Source organism: Physeter macrocephalus, unplaced genomic scaffold (genome assembly GCF_002837175.3).
Source record: "Physeter macrocephalus isolate SW-GA unplaced genomic scaffold, ASM283717v5 random_1708, whole genome shotgun sequence".
Classification (NCBI taxonomy): domain Eukaryota; kingdom Metazoa; phylum Chordata; class Mammalia; order Artiodactyla; family Physeteridae; genus Physeter; species Physeter macrocephalus.
The window spans coordinates 6186-22693 of NW_021146479.1; the positions used below are offsets into that span (position 1 = coordinate 6186).

General features: G+C 60.2%; 1 protein-coding gene across 1 annotated transcript in view; it reads left to right on the plus strand.

Annotated features, from left to right (window-relative positions):
• ADAM11 (ADAM metallopeptidase domain 11) overlaps positions 1 to 15046 on the plus strand; it is a 17104-nt gene extending 2058 nt beyond the window's left edge. The window contains exons 3-26 of the mRNA XM_024130287.1: positions 6794 to 6870; positions 7037 to 7103; positions 8114 to 8199; positions 8281 to 8356; positions 8746 to 8812; positions 8881 to 8948; positions 9290 to 9364; positions 9445 to 9516; positions 9717 to 9883; positions 10422 to 10506; positions 10630 to 10720; positions 10837 to 10888; positions 11390 to 11489; positions 11572 to 11643; positions 11738 to 11830; positions 12203 to 12283; positions 12830 to 12880; positions 12979 to 13042; positions 13269 to 13368; positions 13577 to 13696; positions 13788 to 13956; positions 14046 to 14160; positions 14248 to 14338; positions 14998 to 15046. Coding sequence (XP_023986055.1) covers positions 6794 to 6870; positions 7037 to 7103; positions 8114 to 8199; positions 8281 to 8356; positions 8746 to 8812; positions 8881 to 8948; positions 9290 to 9364; positions 9445 to 9516; positions 9717 to 9883; positions 10422 to 10506; positions 10630 to 10720; positions 10837 to 10888; positions 11390 to 11489; positions 11572 to 11643; positions 11738 to 11830; positions 12203 to 12283; positions 12830 to 12880; positions 12979 to 13042; positions 13269 to 13368; positions 13577 to 13696; positions 13788 to 13956; positions 14046 to 14160; positions 14248 to 14338; positions 14998 to 15046 — 2088 coding nt within the window. The remainder of the gene's footprint in view (positions 1 to 6793; positions 6871 to 7036; positions 7104 to 8113; positions 8200 to 8280; positions 8357 to 8745; positions 8813 to 8880; positions 8949 to 9289; positions 9365 to 9444; positions 9517 to 9716; positions 9884 to 10421; positions 10507 to 10629; positions 10721 to 10836; positions 10889 to 11389; positions 11490 to 11571; positions 11644 to 11737; positions 11831 to 12202; positions 12284 to 12829; positions 12881 to 12978; positions 13043 to 13268; positions 13369 to 13576; positions 13697 to 13787; positions 13957 to 14045; positions 14161 to 14247; positions 14339 to 14997) is intronic.
• Positions 15047 to 16508: the final 1462 nt, after the last annotated feature.

Consider the following 16508-nt stretch of genomic DNA (forward strand, 5'->3'; position numbering starts at 1 on the left):
GATGGGGAGGGGTGGGGGGAGGTGGGCTGGGAGGGAGGGGAAGGGGGTGGAGGCTGCCTCTGGGGCCTGCCCAGGCTCCCTGGCAGGTGGTAGATGGGCAGTAGGGATGGTCCCAGGGCCAGGGAGGGATAGGGTGTCCTGGCTGGGTTTGGCCCTTAGTGTGACTTTCTTCCTTGGTGGCCCCCTACCTGTGAACTGTGCACCCCAAGCCTGTGTTGGCTGGGAGTTGACTGCCTTTCCTGGCTGCTGGGACTCTGACTGGTGTTTTAGGGGATGTCCAGATTGGAGGACGGGGTGGTGCCACAGTGGGGTCAGAGGACAGGGATGAGGGAAAGCCGGGGGGCCAGGGAAGGATGAAGAGTGGGTGCTCCTTCAGCTTAGTCCTTCCTGAAGAGAGAGAGTGGGAGCAGGAGTCTGAGGTATGGTGGTGCCTGTGACGGTGGGGAGATGGGGATGGGTGCGCTTGGACTGGATGGGTTGAGTATGCAGAGGATGGGGGAGTCTCTCTGGGTGTCGCTCTGCTGGGTGAGTGGGTGGCATGTGTGCATGTGTTACACGTGTGAGTGACCAAGTCTGAATAAGCCCAACCGGGTGTCTGGAGGGTGGGAGTGGAGCTTCTGTGGAGCTGTGGGGCAGTGGTCACGGTCGCTTCCAGTGGGGATCTCTCTGGGACTGAGTCTTCCCTGGGACCTCCCTGCAGCCTCCCAATGAGGCTCATTCATTGTCCTGACTTGTCTGTACCCCAGTTTCCCCTGGGGTGGAATTCTCACAACTCCTTAAGGCGGGTAACTTTTGTCTGCCCATTTTGCAGATGAGCAAACTGTGGCTCAGAGAGATTAAGTAACTTGCCCAAAGTCAATGAGATCTTAGTGGGGTGATTTTCTCCAAGAGCAGGGCTCTTCCCACAGTGCTGTTCTGCCTCCAGGCACTCTCTGGGTTTTGGCACAGTGTGGGCATTTCCCAACCTCCCTCCCCGCCCCCCCAGCGCAAGGTGGAGGAAGACCAAGGGAGACAGAAAGACATGTCCAGAATATTCTCACCTGACTGGAAGGAGGCTCCTCTAGCTCCCACTTGGCATTTCTCCCTAGAGCACTTCTGGCCTCAGAACCTCAGGGGCCGATGGTGGAGCCCATGCAGCGTTGAGCGCAATGTCCCAACAGGAAGTGTCCCACCCTGCCGCTGTGTGGTTTTGTCTGAAGTTCTTGCACCCATTTGGGATCTCAAACCAGACAAGGTCTTGGGACCAGGGAGAGCGAAGCTGTCCAGGAAGGGGTTCGAAGCTAGAGAAATTACAATTTACTGGGCCCTCGATGGGGCAGGCACTGTTCTGCCTTTCTATGTTATTAATTTATTTCATCCTCATCACAACTTCAGGAGGTGGGGCTATTATTATTCCCATTTCACAGATGGGGAAACAGGCACAGAGAGGTGAAGTAACGACCCCAGGTCACTCAGCACTTAAGCAGCATGGTCAAGACTGATTTTCAGGGCAGCCCTCTTAGCCAGTGCATGCTGGCCCCTCGCTCAAGGGTACAGCAAAGAGAGGCCCAGGGGACTCTGCCCTCTTTGCCACGGCTCTCAACATCTCACTTCTGCCCAGTTTGGAAACAGGCTAGGCCTGAGGCCGAGAGGTCGGGGAGCTTCTGGAAGTGTAGAAACCTGGGATCACAGGGAGCCTGCAGCTGGGTGTGAGGCAGAAGAACAAGCAGGGCCACAGTGTACAGTTGGGCTGGTTGTTCACTGCACAAGGGTGCCCGGGCCAGTTGGCTGAATGAATCGGAAGACTCGTGAGGCTGCATGTGTTCTGAAGGGACCCTTTTTCTAATCCACACAAAGCGGCTGTGCAGGTTGTGCCTCCGCCTGAAAAACCCAGCCTCCTTCGGAACCAAGGAGAGGGCAGGATGTGAGTTAGTGAACAGGGGGGTGGAGGGTCCCAGGCCCAGGAGTCAGCTGGCAGAGGGGACCTCAGTCACTGGGTTGAGCTCCTGTGAGAGCTGCCCAGACCAGCATTTGCCACCTGAAAGCCCTTAACCGAGGGCGTGTGCTGTGGTGTTTGTGTTTTCTTGCTGCGGAGGAGTGGTGGGCAGTTAGGCAAGGCTCAGTCCCCAGCCCCTTGCGAGATGGCAGTCACGGGCAGGAAGCCACAGGGTCTGTGCCTGGAGCCCTAGTACCCGACCTGGGCCAAGGTCACAGCTCTGCCCTGGGATCAGAGGCAGGAGGGGGTTCCTGGGAGGGGGCTGGTGGCTGGAAGGATTTGTGCTGGGCCCAGCTTGCTCCAGGGTGGGCCCTGAACCAGCCCTGCCATGAGGTTGGGCAGAGGGAGAGTTCATGCAGGAAGTTCAGCTTCCATTTGAGAGGCTGTACCTGTGGCTTTGGAGCGGGACAGCCTCAGTGGGTCCTGGCTCCCCTGCTTCTGACTGAGTGACCTGGGCAAGCCTTCTGAACCCCACCTTCCCCATCCGTGAGAGGGGGGTAACAGTAGTCTCCACTTCGCCCAGGCTGCTGCTGCGAGGATTAGAGGAGATGATGGGTGTCAAGTGTCCTGCCTGGGATCCAGCAAGAGCAGATGTTCAACATCTGGCCTCCTGAGTGTCTGGGGCCAGGTGTGGCATGAGGGCTGGGTGTCAGGAACAGGAGCCAGGGCATTTGGGGTTACCTGTCAGACTCCGTGCAGGGCTGGAGGAGGGGCAACGTGGCAGGAGTCTTGAGTCCTGGGGAGTCTTGAGTCCTCCCCAGCCAGACTCTAGCCTGTGGGCTTGGCCTCACCAAAGCACCCCTCCTGGCTGCCTGGAGGGACCCAGCTGCCCAGAGTCTGTCCCCAGAGAGACTAATGACCCTGTAAGGAGTCGCTCTGTCCTCAAGCATTTAGGTCAAATCCCATTATCGGAAGTTGGTCCAACTGTTCTCACTACCTGGGACTCCCGCTGTCCTGCCGAAAAGTGGAGGCTCGGTGCATCTTGGGGGACCAGGGCTGGGAAGGCGGGGCTCCCACCTCTCTGGCTCCTCCCCCTCTGCCACCACCCACCAGCCCACACGGTTTCTCCAGTGCCTCAAAGCCCTGTTCAGCTGGAACATTTACACTTCCTTTTTCATTTATTATTATTATTATTACTAATCCTTGTGAGAATAACACATTAAAAAGGGCTTTCATTTAGTCCTCATGACAACATCATTTTACCAATGGGGGAAACTGAGGCTCAGAGAGGGTGAGCAGCTCACTCGTGCCTTCTGATGCCTTTCCTGCAACATAAGTGTTGAGCCCCTGGGCAAGGAAAAAGGTAGGTGTAGCCCGAACCCCAGGGGACTAAAGGCCAGCCCTGTGAAAAGTTGAATCAGTGACCAAAGAAGTCGGCGTGCCTGAGGTCCCAGGGATAGAGAGGGGCCAAAGCCCTGTCAGGTGGGGTGGGTGGGTGCATGCTCTGGGGTCGCAGGCGAGGGTGAGGAGGAGAGGGTCCTGGGAGGAGATGGAGGCTCGGGAGGAGGGATTCAGGGTAACTGTTTGAGGGGTAGCATCTGGATGTTCGAACTTTCTGGGGTGTTTGGGAACCCGAAAGATCTTTAGGCTTCCCCTTCCCGAGACTGTGATTCTGTAGGTCTGGGGTGGAGGCCTGGCATCTGTGTTTGTGATTCTGGGACTTCAGCAGGGATTTGGCCTCCTTGCCTCCACACTCGTATCTGGTGGGGGGCAAGCAGGTGCCTGGAGAATGGACCAGCTGGCGACAGGGGAGGGTGAGGTCACCGCAGCCAGGTGGTCACAGCGGCCGTGAGAGACAGGAACTCCGGCCCGAGGGTGAGCCTTGACCCAGCTCCTCCCCAGCGTGGCCCTGGGACAGTCACCTCCACGTGTCCCTCCCTGGAGTTTATAAAATGAGCACCAGACTGCCCGGGCAGGTTGAGATCGAATGAGCCTGAGCACGTGCGAGCCAGTGGCCGGGGAGCAAGAGGCAAGCACGGGGCACAGGGTGGAGGCCTGGTCGGCCGGCCACCAGCAGCGCTGAGCTGGGCGCAAAGGAGGGCAGCAGTCGGGGACAGAAGGGGCTCCCGAGGGAGGGACTGAGGGATAACGAGAGAGGTCAGGGACAGGTCCGGCAGGAAGCAGGCCAGGAGCAGTTTGGCTTTGATAGAACATGGGCTGAAAGCTTGGCTGGGAGTGTGTGGGTTGGTGGGGGAAGGTTAAGACTCTGGTGCCAGCAGGAACCCCCTACCCAGGCGCTTGGGGTACAGAGGTCCTGGGGACTGAGGTGGCTTTGCCTGATCTTTCTCTTCCTGCAGACAGGGGGTGTCCCCCCCAGTCCCCCTGCATCGGGCCAGGTTAGGCAAACATGCCCCATTATCTACTTTCCCTCCTCTTCTTCCTATAGCCTTTGGTGGCTCCCCCAACCCCTCCTGGGCTTGCCTCCCCGTCCCAGCAGCTGCCTTGCACTGCCCCAGGATCCTACCTGGCCTGAACCCTGTGTCCTGCTGGGGAAGAAGGCCTCCCAGCCCCACAGTTAGGCCTTGCCAGGTAAGGAGAGGGATGAGGCCTCGGCAGGCTGCAGGAAGTGGTGGGGACAAAGGCCACCTGGTGTCTGCTCCCGCATCAGTCCGGGCTTTACCCTGTGTTGGGGTCAGCTTGGTCTGCACAGAGAGTGGGGAGGCCAGATGGGTTAGCTCGCTGACTTTCTGAGTGGGGGAGATTCTGCAAGCACCAGGGTCGACTCTTCCAGAATCCTCCAGGCCCAGGACAACCTCTACCACACAAGGCAACCTTGCAGCCTTGCATCTGGGCTCATCTTACCATTTTCAGTGGGAAAATCTGAGGCTCAGAGAGATTGCTGGATTATCCCTGAGGCTACCAACTTTAGAGAGCGGAATCAAGGCAGGGGGCCTGGACAGGCTGCTCTCCTGGGTGGCCAGCATAGGGGCCGGGATAGAGGCTTGTCGGTGGGGGCCAGAAAGAACAAGCAGGAACAGACCTGAGGGCAAGAGAGGGCAGAGGTGGTCCAGACAGGGATGGGTGGGGAAGGCAGAGATAGTCCAAGTCCAGGAGGGGAGAGGGAGGGCAGGGATGGTCCAGACCAAGGAGTTAGGGTATTGGGGACAGAGCTGGTCGAGGCCAAGGGGCAGGGGGAGGGCAGGGATGGTCCAGACCAAGGTGGGGAGAGGGAAGCAGTGACTCCTTGTCCTTGACTTTCTATTTCAAATCTGGTCGACGCTCTAGGGGCTCAGGATGGAGCTTGGAGCCTCGGTCAGCCTGGGGTGGGGTGAGTCAGTGTCCTTGGGGCTCAGAGGGCTGCCTACCTCACCCTGACTCCCAGGGCCTCTCATGGACACGGGGCCGTTTCCGTCTTACCTCACCTTTGAGGGCAGAAGGCCCTAGAAGCTGATTCCCTAGGTTTGAATCCCAGCTCTACCACTTCTTAGCCTTACGACCACGGGCATGTTAGCCTCTCTGTGCCTCTGTTTCCCATATGTTAGATGAGGGTAACATTAGTATCTATCCCATTGGGTTGTAGTGAAGATCAAATACGATGATACTTGTACGGTATTTACAACAGTGCCTGGCACATACAAGCGCTCACGAAGATTAGAAATCTAGGCGGCTGATCAGGAAGCCGACTAGCACCAGGCTATGGAACTTTGTGACATCGGGGCTCCCCTCCATCTTGTGACCTGCTCCCCACAAAAGAAAGGCAGCCAACCAACTTCCTCACATCTGTACAGCCCAGCGGCGGGCCCCTCATCTGGGGATCTGGATTTCAGTCTTCTTAAACGGACCGGGGTGCACAGAGGGCTCTAGCCCCTCTCAGGCCCTTCCTGTGCTTTGAGATCTTTTGTAAGACCTGAGGCTTGGGGTGGGAACGTGGGAGCCCAGAAGGCTGACTCCTCCTCAGCCCAGACTCTCCTGCCCCTTCTTCTCTTGGGGTCGCTTTCCCTCCAGGCACACTAGCGTCAGGTCTGGAATCCGCACCCACTACAGTGGCTGGGCACCCAGGCCTGGGAGGGCAGCCATCTTGCTCAGGCCTGGTACGTTGCCATGACAACCTGGAGCCTCCCAGCCCCACTGCAAAGGCCCCTCTGAAAAATTTATCAGGAAAACTTCCGTGTTTAAAAATTAACCATGGGATTGAAATATCAAAGATGAACTGCTTTGGGCGAGGCAGAGGGCAAGGGACTTGGGGGTAGAGGAGCCAAGTTCTTTCCTCCTGACAGGATGGCATTTGCCCATCATCCCAGCTTCCAGTGGCCCTGCGATCAATTCTTACCCATTCCACCCCTGTCTGCAGCGTACGAGGCCTCCTCCGTAAGTTGAGGCTAGGGCCAGGGTAGGGGGACAGGAAGGGAGGGGCCTGCTGAAGCAGGGCCCTGGGGTCACACTGCACCCCATCTCCTGTTTGCCTCTTTCCCGTGATACTTCTCGCGGCCTCCCTTTAGTTCACCTGTGGGTGAGCGTGGCCCTGCCAGCAGCAGGGAGGGCCTGGCGTGAGGCAGTGGGCAGGCTGAGCTGCCCCTGCCCATCCCTACCGTAGACTGGCCCCAGGGAGGCACCTACACCAGAGAGGGTGGGCTGGCACCCAGAGAGCCGGGAGGCCTGTGCCCCGGGATGCGCGCTCCTGCCCCTCCCCCCAGGAAAGGAACAGGGTCTTGGAGGAAAGCATCTTTCCCATAGATCAATGGTACCCACAGCTGCTGGACCTGGGCCATCCCCTCCCCAGGGCTATTCCCCTTACTGGGGTTTCACCAGTCCCCCCAGTTCCCACCTTCAGGCCTCCCCAGGTTGACTCCCCTTCTGCCTTTCCCCCCTTTCGCCCAGCCTGTCCACCTGGCCCAGGTGAGTTTCGTCATCCCAGCCTTCAACTCAAACTTCACTCTGGACCTGGAGCTGAACCAGTGAGTGTGGCCTTGAGTCTGGGAGAAGGGCAGCAGGCGGGCGGGCAAGGCATGGCCTGGGCTTGGCTGGCTGGGGCAGGGCACCTGGATCTGAGCTGTGGTGGGACCCAAACAGGACCCAACCCTGTGACCCGCTCCTTCCTCCTGCCCACTCTGTCTGTTCCAGTCACCTTCTCTCTTCGCAATATGTGGAGCGCCACTTCAGCCGGGAGGGGCCAACTCAGCACAGCACCGTGAGTGTCTTTGGAAGGGGATGGGGAGGTGGAATGAAGGGACAGGTGGCCGGTGGAGATGGGGTCTGGGGTATATTCTACATTCGGGATGGGCCTGGCCCCTCCAGGATTGGAGTCGGGGTGGCCTGTCGAATGGCATGGAGCCCTCAGCTCCCCTCGCCCAGCTCCAGAGGGCTGACCCCCAGCCAGCCTGTCTGCCAGCATGGAGACATTCCAGGACCCCCACTGCTCCATGCCCAGAATCTTCTGGCAGGGGGCGGTTGGAGGAATGCCCCTGTTGCTCAGCACCAAGACCAAGACCAAGACCCTGGGAATTCCAGGCTGCCTGGGACCCCAGGGTCCCAGCCCTGAAGGCCCAGGGGTGCAAGCAAAGATGAATGAGTGTCTATAAATAGCCTCGGCCCTCCCCCTCCAGACTTTCAGTAACTGGAGGACAAGTAATTCTGCAGGAAGCAGAGGGGAGGGGGTGCTCGTCCCCTCTGACCTGTGAGCCTGGCCAGGAGGACACACGCTGCTCACATTTCCTCAGCCACAGACCATGCGTCCAGGGGTGGTCCACAGAGGCTGTGGCGTCTGTGAACGCACCGTGTGTGAAATGGTGTGTGTGTGTTGGGGGTGAGTCCATAGCTTTCATCTGATTAAGTGAGCTGATCCATGGTAAGTGCTTAGAACGGTGCCTGGAACCCAGTAAGTGCTATATGAACATCAGCTATTCTTCTCAAATGAGTCTGTGATCCCTGTACCAGCCCCAACTCATGGTTAAGAGCCACTGACGTGCCCCAAAGTCTTCACGTTGTAGGTGAGGTAAAGCAGGCCCAGAGAGAGCTAGGAACTTGCCCAGTGTGAAACAGCAAATTAGGAGCATAGCCAGAGCAGAGCCCGGCTCCAGGTCCCCAGGTGTATCCAGGGACCACAGCCCCGCACACGGGGCAGCTTCAGCGGCCCTCACCCGTCCTCCTGCCTTCATGCGGGGAAGGGAGCTTGTCCACTCACGCTCTCTGCTCCCCCAGGGGGCTGGAGACCACTGCTACTACCAGGGGAGGCTCCGAGGGAACCCGCACTCCTTTGCTGCCCTCTCCACCTGCCAGGGGCTACAGTGAGTATGGGGAGGGGCTGGGCGGCCAGGATGAGCCTCCAGCCCTGGGGACGGTGGGGAGCTGCGTCTCTCTCGCTGCAGCGGGGTCTTCTCTGACGGGAACTTCACCTACATCATGGAGCCCCACGAGGTGGCCAGGCCTCGGGAAAACCTCCAGGTGAGCCCCTCCCTGGCCCCTCTGACAGCCCTGCCACGCTTGTCCCAATGGCTGTCACCGCAGTGGCTGTCGCTGCCTCCTCCTCATCCTCCTGCCTTGGTAACCTCAGCCTCACTGCCCTCCCTCGTGCCCCCAGCTCCAATGTCCCCTCTGTCCCCCAAGTAACCTCCCATCGGGCTCCAGTGTCCTTTGCCCCTGTCTCTCAGGGTGCCCCCAGGTCTTGACCCCGGAATCTGAGCATCTGGGAGATCAGATCCGACATGGGAGCTCTGGCCAGTTCTGGGTCACCCTGGGGTGGGGTGGGGGGAAGGGCTGGAGATGTTCCCCCGCAACTGGGCTCAGAGCAGATCTGGTCAGCCTCCCCAAGAACTAATTTCCCCTCATTGCAGGGACCCCTTCCCCACCTCATTTACCGGACCCCTCTCCTCCCAGCCCCCCTCGGATGCAGGGAACCAGGTAAGGGAGGGAAAATGGGGCAAGGGAGGGGGCCGACTGTGCCCCCCTCACTGGCACCCTCCCCCCAGGCTGCCTGTTTGCTGCCCCTGCCCATTCTGCTTCTCCGAACCGACCAAGGCTGAGAAGGAAAAGGCAGGTACGGGGGCCCGCACAGACCTCCTGCTGCAGAGACCTCGGGCTGTGGCCCGGAGCAGGAGGACACCCCCATCCATAGCCGGGGCAAAGGAGGGCTCAGACTGATGTGGCTGGAAGCCAGGGAACCACCTCTGGCAGGAAGCGCCCACCTTAGGCCCTACCACTAGTGTCTAGGCAAACCGAGGCTGCCTGCCCTGGTACCAAGGCTGGATGGGACCCGCACCAGTGGGGAGCTGACACTGTCTCTGGCTGGAGTCCAGCCCCCGCTTGGGTCTGTCTGTGGCTTGGCCACGATGCCAGGCATGGAGGGGACTGGTTCCAAGCGCCCACCTCCCCCCACAGGTGCGCCGGGGCCACCCTACAGCGCACAGTGAGACCAAGTATGTGGAGCTGATTGTGATCAACGACCACCAGCTGGTACAGCCCCAGGCTGGGAGTGGCTTTGGGGGGAGGGGCTGGAAGCAGACCCGCCCTCCGCCCACTCTCTCCTCTCCCAGTTTGAGCAGATGCGACAGTCGGTGGTCCTCACCAGCAACTTTGCCAAGTCCGTGGTGAACCTGGCAGATGTGGTGAGCAGCCCTCCCTTCCCTTCCCTCTCCTCCCACCCCCCACGCCACCGCACGCATCCTCAGGGTGAGCTCTCAAGGGCACCGTCAGCCTCTGACCCCCACTTCCTGGAGGGACAGATTGAGACCTTCCTCCAGCCCTGTTCCCCCACACCCACTCCCACCCTCCAGCCCCCTCCTCATCTTCTCCCCTTCTGGCCCAGATGTACAAGGAACAGCTCAATACCCGCATCGTGCTGGTTGCCATGGAAACGTGGGCAGATGGGGACAAGATCCAGGTGCAGGATGACCTCCTGGAGACCCTGGCCCGGCTCATGGTCTACCGGCGGGAGGGCCTGCCTGAGCCCAGTGATGCCACCCACCTCTTCTCGTGAGTCCCCCACCCCATGAACCCTGCCAGCCTCTGCTGGTGGCTGTGGTGCACAGGGTTACTGAACATGGCTCTGGGCCAGGCGCGCTTGCAGGGTGTGGGGACTGGGCTCCCCTTGCACCTACTCCCAGCCATTTGCAGCAGTGGCTGGGCATCTTCCCCTGCATCTTAGGCTCAGGCCCCTTTTCCCTACCACCGGTGGTCTTCCTCTGCCCATAACCTCCCCTTCGTCCCCTCTTCCCCTTTCAAATGGTCCCAGCATCCCTTCCTCAGGGCATCCCTTCCAATGCCCTGGTAGGGAAAAGAAATCTGATCAAAGGTCCTTGCAGTTAGGGATGATCTATTAGGAATCCCTCATTTGGCTTAAGGGCAGATGAACCCAAAGAAGGGAAGGGGATTGCCTGAGGCCACACAGACTGACACGAAGGGCCGAACTCACCTCCTCATGGAGGCGGGGCTCGCCTGTCTCCCCATCAGAGCCCAGGGGAGCCACCACGGGGAAGGCAGTGGGTTCTCCTGACAAGCCTCTCCCTTCCAGGGGCAGAACTTTCCAGAGCACCAGCAGTGGCGCTGCCTACGTGGGGGGCATCTGCTCGCTGTCCAGGGGTGGGGGTGTGAATGAGGTGAGCAGTGTGGGGGACGTGGCTGGGGAGCGGGGTGGGAAGGAGAGGGGCTGCGAAGGGCATGAGCCCTGTGCCTTTAGGAGGGATGTAGACATCTTTGTGCTCCATCTTCCTCACCCCAAGTATGACAACATGGGGGCCATGGCGGTGACCTTGGCCCAGACGCTGGGGCAGAACCTGGGCATGATGTGGAATAAACACCGGAGCTCGGCAGGTATCAGTGAAGACCCTCACACCCCGCCCAGACCCACACTCTAGAGATGAAGAGGGTGTCCACGGGAGGGGGGCGGTTCTTCACCCTCCGTTATATTCACCTGGCTCACCTCTCAGGGGACTGCAAATGTCCGGACAACTGGCTGGGTTGCATCATGGAGGACACTGGGTGAGTTCTTGGGGACAAAATGGGGGAGGATCTTGGGCAATGGGAGTCCCAGAGCGAGCACTGGGTGACATTCTGGACCCGGTGGCCTCAAGAGACCCAGCTCTCTCTCGGGACCACTCAGAATTCCAGGAAGCGCAGCTGTCTGTAGACACTGCATAGGGAGACGCACATTCCCCAGCCGGACACCCCAGTTGTTCAGGCTTGTAGTGCGCACTGTCGCCACTGGGCGCCGCCAAAGCCTCATTTGGAGGCACCTTCCCTCCTTGGCGCACAAACCTCCGACTCCCGGAGGTTTCGGGGAGAAGCCAGGAGCGGCATACACTGCCCACTCCCCCTTGATGGGCAGGCGGGAGGATTCTCATGCAGTGTCCAGGCACATAGATCTTCAGCCTCCTCGAGATGGTGACCGAGTCCGCCGGTGCACCCCATCCCAATCTTGAGAAGGGGCGAGACAGTGGGCTGGCGGGGACTTAGCGGCACGGTCCCCTCATCCCTACCCAGGTTCTACCTACCCCGCAAGTTCTCGCGCTGTAGCATCGACGAGTATAACCAGTTTCTGCAGGAGGGCGGCGGGAGCTGCCTCTTCAACAAGCCCCTCAAGGTACCAGCCCCGGGCCTGGGAACGTGGGAGCGGGGCTTGGGCAGGGTCCCGGCCAGACTCCCGACACCCCTTCCCCGTCCAGCTCCTGGACCCGCCTGAGTGCGGGAACGGCTTCGTGGAGGCGGGGGAGGAGTGCGACTGCGGCTCGGTGCAGGTGCGAGACTGGTGTTGGTGCCAGGTGGGGGACGGGGAACGCAGGGGTGAGTGCGAGGGAGGGTCAGGCCTCGCCCTCTCCCTGCGTCCCTCAGGAGTGCAGCCGCGCGGGCGGGAACTGTTGCAAGAAATGCACCCTGACTCACGACGCCATGTGCAGCGACGGGCTCTGCTGTCGCCGCTGCAAGGTGAGGGGGACCCGCCGCTGGGACGGGAAGGAGCGGGGACCGGGAGGGACTGGGCTGCGGACGTCCAGATAGGGGGCGGGACTTAAGGAGGAGGAGCCGCTGGAGGCAAACCTGTAGGGGCGGGGCTTGACGCGAAGAAAGCGCCAATGGGGAGGGAGGAGCTGGGCGTGTGGCCCTCTCAGTTCTGTTGAAGGCGGAGCTACGGGGAGTGGGGCGGAGCACCTGCTGAGAAGTAGCGGGGTGGGCGGAGCCGTGAACGGACCTGGGGGCGGTGCTGAGTGGGCAGGGAGCGGGCGGGGGCCGGGCCGAGGAGGCGGGAAGACGAGGGGTCAGTGGTTCTAGCTTGAGCCCCGCAGTGCATCCCTTCCCTAGTACGAGCCGCGGGGTGTGTCCTGTCGAGAGGCCGTGAACGAATGCGACATCGCGGAGACCTGCACCGGGGACTCGAGTCAGGTCCGTCCGTCCCGGCCGCCCTGCGGGAGTCCCGAGCGAGGCAACCACTATCCCTATCCGTTTGGCTCTGCTGGGTGACTGTTCTGCGCACCCCTCCTCTCCGCTGCTGTAGTCGCCGCCGCTGATCAGCCTCAGTTTCTCATCTGAGAAAGGAGTCCTCCATGCCTTCTGGCTTTGCTCCTCCAATCGTTAAACCAGTATTTATAGTCTGGCTGGTGTTCCCAGTGCCTGGCGCAGTGCCCGGTGTCTACGAGGGATCACAGTGGATAATAATATTATTTAACCTCTAAGTCCTTATTACATACCAGGCATTCAGTCCTCCCAGCCCTGTGAAGGAGGTGCAGGCAACTAAGGGAGACTGGAGAAGCTATGGGACCTGCCAATCCAATGTGGTCTGAGTTCCCTCCTCTTGTCCTTGACCTGGAGGAGCCCTGTGACCTGAGCCCCCACCTGGTGGGCCTTTGGCACCCCTTTATTCTTCCCTGGGGCCGACCTCAGCTCCCAGTCCTGGGTCAGCTCTACTCAGTCCAGCCCCTTTCTCCGCAGTGTCCCCCCAACCTGCACAAGCTGGATGGTTACTACTGTGATCACGAACAGGTATGATGGGGTGGAGGTTCCACCCCCTCTGGGTCTCTGGCTCAGTGCAGTCTCTTGTCTTCAGTGTCTGTGTCCCTTGTCTCCTGTCTGTCCCTCAGGGCCGCTGCTACGGAGGTCGCTGCAAAACCCGGGACCGGCAGTGCCAGGCCCTTTGGGGCCATGGTGAGTCTTCGTCTGGAGATGGGAGAGGGGACTGTGGAGTACCTGGAATTGAGAGGCTGGAGCGGGGGCAGGCTCTGGCTGAAATGCCTTCCACCAGATGTGCGGCTCCCCAGGATCTCAGGGACCCAGCTGGACTTGGGGTCAGGCCAGTGTTGGAGGTGCAGGCCTGAGGTCCCAGGTGGGTTCTGGAGTGGGTGGGGTCATGCCTGGCATCATCTCCCTACAGCGGCTGCTGATCGCTTCTGTTACGAGAAGCTGAACGTGGAGGGGACAGAACGTGGGAACTGTGGGCGCAAGGGGTCAGTCTGGGTCCAGTGCAATAAACAGTGAGTAGTCAAAGCTCCTGGTTGGGCTTCCCCAGTTTTGGGGCTGGGGCTCTGGGGCTGGGCAGGGTGTTTTCAGAGATGGGGCGGGCTGTGAGTCCCAGTGGGAGACTATGTGAAAAACCAGGGGATGGGGAGAGGGCAGATACGAGGTCGGTTGTTGGGTCTGAGGTCAGACTTGGGGCCCACTGTCTCCACACTACCCCAACAGGGATGTGCTCTGTGGCTTCCTCCTCTGTGTCAACGTTTCTGGAGCTCCTCGGCTGGGGGACTTAGGGGGAGACATCAGCAGCGTCACTTTCTACCACCAGGGCAAGGAGCTGGACTGCAGGTGTGGGCTGGGACCATGGCTGGGGAAGGGGAGGTTGCAGCCGTGATGGGGTCGGGGGCAAGGGCAGAGGTCGGCTGTGCTGTTTCCCCAGGGGTGGCCATGTGCAGCTGGCCGATGGTTCAGACCTGAGCTACGTAGAGGACGGCACAGCCTGCGGGCCCAACATGCTGTGCCTGGACCATCGCTGCCTGCCAGCCTCTGCCTTCAACTTCAGCACCTGCCCTGGCAGCGGGGAGCACCGGATCTGCTCCCACCACGGGGTGGGTGCCTGGAGGTCAGGGATCAGGTCAAGGGCTTACAAGTGGGGACAGGGCCCTGCTCACCTCTACTGGCCCCACCCCACCTCTAGGTCTGCAGCAATGAAGGGAAATGCATCTGTCAGCCAGACTGGACGGGCAAGGACTGCAGTATCCACAACCCCCTGCCCACGTCTCTGCCCACAGGGGAGACGGAGAGATATAAGGGTGAGGCTGGAGCTGGCCAGGGTGGGGCTCCATCTTTCCTGTCCTCCATGACTGTCCCTGCCAGCTGAGCCCTGCCCTCCTTCATAGGTCCCAGCGGCACCAACATCATCATCGGCTCCATCGCCGGGGCTGTCCTGGTTGCAGCCATCGTCCTGGGCGGCACGGGCTGGGGATTTAAGTAAGACACACACACGGCCCCTGCACCCCCTGGCATCCTCTGGGGTTATCAGAACCCCAGGCTGTAGGAGTTGAGGGGGCCTCCCTGAGAGGTTAGCCAAACCGGAGCTTGCCTATCACAATCCAAACCAGCCCACAGCGTCTTGTCTTAACATTTTAAAAAATTGGTTGCTCACATTTAAAAAACCAGGAGACTTTACATTAAGAATCCTGATTTCCAGCTTCTCTTGAAACATGAGAAGATGGGGGCCCCCTGTGCTTCAGTGCATCCCAGCCTGGCCACAGAGTGGAGCCGAGCAGGGGACTGCCCGAGTCCTCAGTCCCCAGGCCCCAGGCCCCACCCAGCCTACGGTGCTCTGTGGGCACCCGTGTCTGGGGCCCTCAAGCTGGTCTAACCCCTGAGTGTACAGAGGAGGACCTGAGGCCCAGGGTCATGCGGTGAGTTAGTTGCAGTCAGGACTCAAACCCAGGACCCAAGTTCAGTACGTATTCCTGGTAGCTCTCCCTGGGCCTGTCATTAGCGTCTAGGTCCCCGGGCCCCTGACCCATCTCTGGGGCAAAGGGTCTCCCGGGAGCCAGAAGGCCCCTCCCTGGGAGAAGGAGAAGGTCACAGATGGCTCCTTTTCCTTTCTCTGTCCGTCCTCTCCTTGGCTCCTGAAGAAACATCCGCCGAGGAAGGTATGACCCGACCCAGCAGGGGGCAGTGTGACGCCGGCCACGCCATCCCTCCCGCTGTCCCTGTCTCCTCCATCTCATTCGTCACCTCGCATTCTGTGGATGGGGAGCTGGGGCTGGTTCCTCCACCCTTGCTGTCACTACAGGGGTGGGAGAACCCCACTCCAGGAAGAGTCCTCAACTTGCCCCTCGCCCCTTCCTCCAGTCCACCCACCCCCTCAGGCCTTGGTCGTTTAACTACTGCCCTTCCTAAGGCCAGACTACCTCTGGCCCCGTGGACCCTGGAGCTGTGCCCCCGCCCACACAGGCCCCAACCCCTGGGAAGGGAGCCTACCTCTGCGTCCCATCTGTTTTGTCTTTCATGTCACCGCTGTCTGACCTCCCACCAGATCCCCTCCCTGGCCAGCCTGTGACTTGCCGTCTCCAGGGCCCAGCACTGACCTCCCGGGGCCCGGCTCGAGGGCTCTCCTTCTGGGCCCTGCCTTATATCTTCCCCTGATGCCCCCTCTCCATTCCAGGTCTGGAGGGGCCTAAGTGCCCTCCCCCTCCCTCCGAGCCTGGCGTCCACCATCTCGGCCCTGAACCAGGAGGCTGCCCCCGCCCAGCCACGGAGGGAGGCATCATGCAAATGTCTTCCAGGGCTCAGCCCTTCAACCCCTGGCCCTACAGGGGCTTGGGGCCGGGTTGTGGCCCTGCCCTCACACCACCAGGGTGGACCAGGCCTGGAGGGCCTTTCCCCCATGGTCCCCCACCCCACCTCATGCAGCTTTGGCCTTGCACACCAACTCTCCCTGTGTGAACGTACCTTCCATCATCACAGATTGCCACAGCTCAAGTTGGGCGGGGGGAGGGCTAGAGGGGTGCCCCAGTGGGGCAGGCAGCCACCAGTGGGCATGGCCTGGGATGACCCCTCCTCAAAACCAGGCAGCTGGGACCAGGCAGGGTTTAAGCTCTCTGGGACCTAGGGGGAGAGAGCTGATATCTACATTTTTTTTTTTCTTTTTTTTTTTTTTTTATTGAATCTCAACTGATGAATGTAACTTTGGGGGTGCTGGGGCCAGAGCAGTTGTGGGGATGTTTTGACATTTGCAGGAAGGACTGGAGGAGCTGAGGTCTGACCATCCCCCGGGATGGTCACACCTAGAATCTTCTCACTGAACACAGACGTCCCCAAGCCAGGCAGGCCTGGCATCCCTGCTTGCCCCCTCCGCCCAGCCCTGCTGAGCTTGGAGAGAAGTACGAGTGCTGATTCAAACCAAAGCTGCCTGTTCCGTGCCCAAGGCCTAGGTTATGGGTACGGCAACCACATGTCCCAGATTGTCTTCAATTCCAAAACAACCGTCCTGCTGTCCCTGCCAGGACACACGTATTGGGGGGACGGTCCTAGAAAATACAGTCCCTAAAATAACATGGCACCTTCCCCCTTTCAAGAAGGGTGATTCTGACTCAGGGTTTAGGTGCCCCCTGGCGTGGCCTGGAGGTTCCAGGCTGGGCCA